Source organism: Mastomys coucha, unplaced genomic scaffold (genome assembly GCF_008632895.1).
Source record: "Mastomys coucha isolate ucsf_1 unplaced genomic scaffold, UCSF_Mcou_1 pScaffold18, whole genome shotgun sequence".
Taxonomy (NCBI): domain Eukaryota; kingdom Metazoa; phylum Chordata; class Mammalia; order Rodentia; family Muridae; genus Mastomys; species Mastomys coucha.
The window spans coordinates 114049844-114055843 of NW_022196900.1; the positions used below are offsets into that span (position 1 = coordinate 114049844).

The following is a 6000-nucleotide window of genomic DNA, read 5'->3' on the forward strand; positions in this document are numbered from 1 at the left end:
CTGTGGGAATCTCTGCCAGGCACAGTACGTCAACCCACCATTCGATCCTAGCACAGAGAAAGAGAGCAAAAAGTATTGCTGTCCCCTCCTCCTCCACACCACGCACAGGGTTTGTGTGTGAAATGTCCCTCTCTAACTAGGGGAAAGAGGAGAAGACTCTGGAAGAGACCTCCTGCCTTCCCTGAGGCTCTGGGGTGGCTGTAGGGCCGGGCTGACTGCAAGAGTGGGCCAGACCTCCCAGCAGGCTGCTCTTCCAAGGAAGACTCTGCAATTGGTGTCCAGCCCTCACCCACTCTCCCCCCTGTAATTGGGACTGAGGATTTCACACTCTGGAGCCGGGATGGTGCTTGTTTTGGCTGGCCCATGCAGGCAGCCCATCCTCACAGACCCCGGGTTGCATAATGGTGAGGTATCCACTTACACTGGCTCCCTCCTTGCGACAAGGCCTGGGCAGCCTTCCTTGGGTGGAGCAGCCTCCCTGGGAAGTACCCTGCCCCACCAGGCTACGGGTAGGGTCTCTTGGGCCTCTCGACCCTGCAGCAGCTGGCAGTGCCACATGGTGCCTTGGCTTCCAGGAGCCAAGAGCAGCCACCTCTGGCCAGAGTTGGCTCTTGTGGGTGTAGGCGGGCGAGGGGCTGCCTCCACCCACTGATCACATCTCTTCCCAGCCTCCACGTCATCCTTGGCTCTGCCAGAGCACTGTGGGCCCTGGGTCAAGAGACAACAGTGTTGTGGAGGGGGCAGATTCAGGAAATGCCCTGCTAGGTGCCCTTGTTGCTGCCCTGGCCCCTGAAGGAGCCTTGGGAGCAGTATCTGGCTCCCTAATGCCAATGGGCCCCTGGACACGGCCCAGCTGGCCCAGGTGTGAAGATGTCCCAGTATGCAGGGCCCTCACAGCCCAGCAGCTGCAGCCAAAAGGTGGAGCCAGAGAAACAGGAGATTTGAATAATGGGAGAAAATTATTATGTCTTCGTGTGAGCTGGAGCCCAGCCCTGCTCCCCATGGGTGTGATAACCAGGGACTCTTATGTTTCTCCTGCCCAGAGCCAAGGCCAGCCATGACAATACTCACATTGTTTCCTCTACTGGGGTATTGTTATCCGATGACAGTGCCCTGAAGCACCACACACGTTTGAAACCACGGGCATCTGTAGGAAAAATGAAAACTGGGGAGGGGGAGGGATTAAAGAGGTTTTATACAAGTGGCCTGGTGACAACCAGGCACACAGCTAGGTAGGACCTGGCACAGAGGGAACTGCAGGTTTCCTCGTAGCCAGTGTCCTGGGCTGTAGAGGTTTCTACCTGTGATAAAACAAGACTGGAACTGGCTTTGATTTCTCACCTGGGGCCAGGTGAGAGGATGGCTCCTGCAAGCTGAGCTGTTGGGCATGCCTCCTAGAGTCTGGGAATAGCTCAGGTTCTGTCTCTGAACAAAGTCTGTGGTGGGGGAGGCACCACGTTGCTCACTCAGGTTTAGGGAATAAACCCTAGTTTCCATCACACACAGAGGCCCAGGGAACCCGTCCTCCATACCCTCACATTAGAGAGTACCAACCAGCTAGCTCAGAATCCAGGGATTCAGCCCTTCCACTTGCAGCCTCCCATTCCCTCTAGACAGTCAGCCATCTGTAAATAATCATCCTGGAGAAGAATAGAACACGCTGGGCCCCAGGGACATTGTTCCTCCTGCAGCCAAGCCCACCTGGGACTTGCCTTGTCTACGTCTTGGGAAGGCTGGAAGCCACCCCTGAATTAGCTTGGAGTCCTCAAGGGTTTCTAGGAGGAACAGCCCTGGGAAGAAGTCCTGCCCACATGCTTGCTGGGCCCTCAAGATGACCTGTCTTCCCAGCAACCCCATCTCTGAATTTTCTGTGTTGGATTGTCAAGCATCAATCTGAACTTTTTGTTTTGTTTTGTTTTTTGTTTGTTTTTTGTTTTTTGTTTTCGAGACAGGGTTTCTCTGTGTAGCCCTGGCTATCCTGGAACTCACTCTGTAGATCAGGCTGGCCTTGAACTCAGAAATCTGCCTGCCTCTGCCTCCCAAGTGCTGGGATTAAAGAGTGCACCAAAGCATCTCCCTTGTGAGAAATTAGATGGGCTGTGCATTAAGTCCATTGACTCCTGTACTAGCACAGAGGACTAGGATCCTGGAAATCTCCAGAGTCTTATTCAGCCCAAATGTCCAGGGAAAAAGGGAGATGGGGAGGCATACAGGACTGCATTTGGAGCCAGAGGTTCTTCCCTACCCTGTGGCTCAAGGGGAGCATCAGAACCCAGTCTCATTCTAGTTCCAATTCTCCCCAGAGAAAAACTGCTCAGACTCATACCCTAGCAGGTGCCACGTTTACCCTCTCTCTCTCTCTCTCTCTCTCTCTCTCTCTCTCTCTCTCCCTCCCTCCCTCCCTCCCTCCCTCCCTCCCTCCTACCCCTGGGAGCATCCCCATTGGGATATTAAAACTTCATAGGAGGCCAGGGCCCAGGGCCAGGAGAACTTTACACCTGGGGCTCTTAGGTTCTTACAGCACACATCTGGACAGCATCTGGTCCTGACAGGTGTGCAGAGTCTGAAACCCCCGGGTGCACTCGCACTACACAGACAAAAGCTGGGGACCAGCTGAGGGATATGGGATTCTGCTCTGTGCTTCTTGAGTCCTTCTCTATCACCGCTATGGTCAGCCAGCCTCGATTACTGGCCTCCTAGATTACTTCTCCCTATCTATCTTCAAAAGCCTCATCTGCTTCCCAGAGGCCTGTAGCATACACAACCATGCTCTGGGCTGGTCAGCTTCCTTTGAGTGCTTGTGAGGTGAGGATGCAGGTGAAGAAATGAGGTGGTAGAGGAGGTGATGGATTCATGGATGAATATATGAATGGATGGATATGTGAATGAGTGAGTACACGAACCAGGTTTCTTAGTGTGGGTATCCTGGGAGAATGAGGTTCCTGAGGGTGGAGGATAGTTCTTAGGGGAAGAGTAACAGGAGAGCCACCCTGGCTGCCATAACAAGGGACCACAACCGGGTCGTTTCACATGGGAGAATTTCCTCCCCACCCCCTCCCTACCCCCGTGAGAAGTCTGAAGTTAAGCAGTCATCTGGCACGTTCCTTCCAGAGGTTCTGGTGGCCATAGGTTTTGTGCTGCTGTGTCTTCCTGCATTGTTCCTGAATACCCAATGGCAGACTGCACTCATTACACTTATCAACTGGCACCTGCAGTCCTGGACCCCAGCTCTATCTGGATGAGGTGGCAGGGGCACTGGACCTGTCTGACTTGACTGCTGAGATCCCAGGATGGCATGGAGGTGGCATCGGTAAAACTGGCCCCAGCCTTGGCAACCCAGAGCAGCTTGAGACAAAGTAATTCCACAGTAACATTCAGGTGGTGGCCATGCTGTGACAGCATCCCATGGGAGACACCTTGGCTGGATCTTCTTGCTTCAACTTTGCCAAGTCTCCACCATGAGTCTAGACCTCTGAGTCTCTCAGAAGACCAGCTCTCAGTCCTACCTGAGACCCTTAAGATGAAGATTCTCCAGGGCTCCAGGTAGAGCTTTTGGCTTGTGGCCCAAGGATCTCTCAAAACAAAGGGCAGGGCAAGGGCTGCGGATAGAACCACAGAGATTCTGCTGGGATCCTAGTGAAATGGCTTAGTCAGTAACATACCTGCTATACCACGCTGGCGAGTGGAAACAGGAGGATCCCTGGCCAGCAAGCCTAGCCTAAGGGGCAACACCAGGCCTAGTGAGAGACTCTTGTCTCAGAGCACAAGGTATGGAGTCTCCTGAGGAAGGATGGCTGAGGTCATATGGACATACTTAGACACGCACACACGCCAGATACACATGCACACAGACATAACATGTATACATGGTCACACACACAGACACACACAAACTCAAAGACACATAGATATACACAAACGCATATAGGCACACATACACACAGATGCACACATGGACACATATATGCTCACACTCAAAAACAACCCTGCTATTTCAGAGAACGAAAGAAGCTTGCCACAGTCGAGTGCTTCGCTATTCATCTTTAATTAAATGTGGTTCTAAAGGCCATGGGAGAAGCTCTCTTCCCATGGGTGTCCCTTGCAAGGGACACTGGCCACCGGGGACCGTCCAGCCCTTCAGAAACACCGTCTCTGGACCACGGACACTCCAAACTCCTTGAAATCTGCAGCCGTGATCCACATCTGCTTAAAGCTGCTCAGAGATGTGACAATGGAGGCACCTATCCACGTGGAGAACCAGCGGTCAGGCGGTGCCGTGATTTTGATGGGGACCCCCTTGGAAGCCAGCTGTTCCAATTCTTTCAGGAGCCTGTCATCTAGCCCCTGAAACAGAGTGCTCCCCCCTGACAAGACAATCTCCCCAAAGAGTGTCTTCTGTATGTCGGCATCACATTTGGCTATACTGTTAGATGCCATCTGTGCCAGCCCTGGGCCGTGGGTGCCCAGCTGGTCTGGTGAGAACAGGACCTCAGGAGCCTGGTACAGCTGGTCTCCGATGTAAATGACATGCCCGTCGGGCAGTTTGTACTCCCTCAAGATATCTTCTGCCCTCCGAGAGAGTTCCTCCTCAGGCTCCAGGGCCACATAGCACAGCTTCTCCTTGATATCATTCACCAGGGCCTTGTCCAGTGGGCATGGAAAGGCTCGCCCACTGGCCAGCAGCAACCGGGTGAGGAGCTCTGTGATGTCTTTGCCAGCCACATAAAGCTTGCTGACTGCGTGAGGCAGGGAGTAACCTTCAAAGATGGGGACAGTGCAGGTAACCCCATCCCCACTGTCCACCACCAGGCCTGTGACACAGGCAGACGAGTAGAGTGCCAGCACTGCCTGGTCTGACAGGTAGAAGGCAGGTACATTGAAGGTCTCAAACATCATCTCTGCCGTCTTCTCGCGATTCTCTCTGGGGTTCAGGGAGGGCTCTGTCATGAGCACAGGTCGTTCGCTGGGCTTCACATCCAGCTCCCATTCAAAGAGGTGTCTCCAGAGCTTCTCTGCATCGTCCCAGCTCGTGACCAGACCCCGGTCAATGGGGGAGTGCAGGCTCAAGGTCTCCTGCTTGAACAGGGCTTCTTCTCCTACAAAGTACTTCTTCTGACTGGCTCCCATGGGGGGCGCCTTGAACTTCGGGTACCCCACGACAGAGCTGGTGACGTGACGGGGCCCAATCTCCCCAGACAACCCTGCCTTACAGAGTCCAGATCCGTTGTCAACAATCACAGAAGGAGAATCTAGTACCAGTGGGTTAAACATGTTTGTGGCAATCCCTTCTGGTGACACAAAATACAACCAGGTGAGCCTTATTGGGCCAGTTCGTGTCACAATAGGTTGCCCTGGAAGTTCACAGGATTCCAGGGTTCCTGGAGGCCTCCCAGGCACAGCTAGCAGACCCACCCCAGTGCCCGGGAACCCTCCATACTCCTAGGTGGTCTGCTTTCCTCTCAGGAGGCCTGGATCTGAGAGGCCTTTTCAAGGGTGGTTGCCCGGTATGTAACAATCCAATGAAGTAACAATTGTCCTTAGTGCATGTCAGAGTCCTGCAGTGGGGCTCTATACACCAGAGTCCCCTCAAGGGTGAGGTACTAAGCAGGGAAAGTCGTGGGTAATGTTGATAAGCCTAGGGACCTCACCTCAGAGGACTCATTTCAGAATGGGGCAGACTGAAGGCCCTGTCTTGTAAAGGAGGACATTTCACTTCCCAGGTTCAAGGGGGTAGTACCTAGCAGACACCTACAACATTTCTTTTTGAATACACACTAGTCCAGGAAGCCCTCAGAATGTTTGCTCACTCTGTTATTTAACTCTGGTTCTCTGTGTCCATTCCAGTTCAGGTCAGGGCCGGCTTCTCTCTCTCTCTCTCTCTCTCTCCTCTCTCTCTCTCTCTCTCTCTCTCTCTCTCTCTCTCTCTCTCTCTCCTCTCTGTCTCCACCATAAAGCACCCAAGAGCATTTTCATTTCAACATCAGTTCATACACAGATGGC

The 6000-nt window shown here is 53.3% G+C and overlaps 1 protein-coding gene across 1 annotated transcript; it reads right to left on the reverse strand.

Annotated features, from left to right (window-relative positions):
* Positions 1–4026: 4026 nt before the first annotated feature.
* Actrt2 (actin related protein T2) lies at positions 4027–5496 on the reverse strand. Its single transcript, XM_031376999.1, has one exon. It carries the CDS (start codon positions 5269–5271, stop codon positions 4138–4140), a length of 1134 nt encoding a protein of 377 aa, XP_031232859.1. The 5' UTR covers positions 5272–5496; the 3' UTR covers positions 4027–4137.
* Positions 5497–6000: the final 504 nt, after the last annotated feature.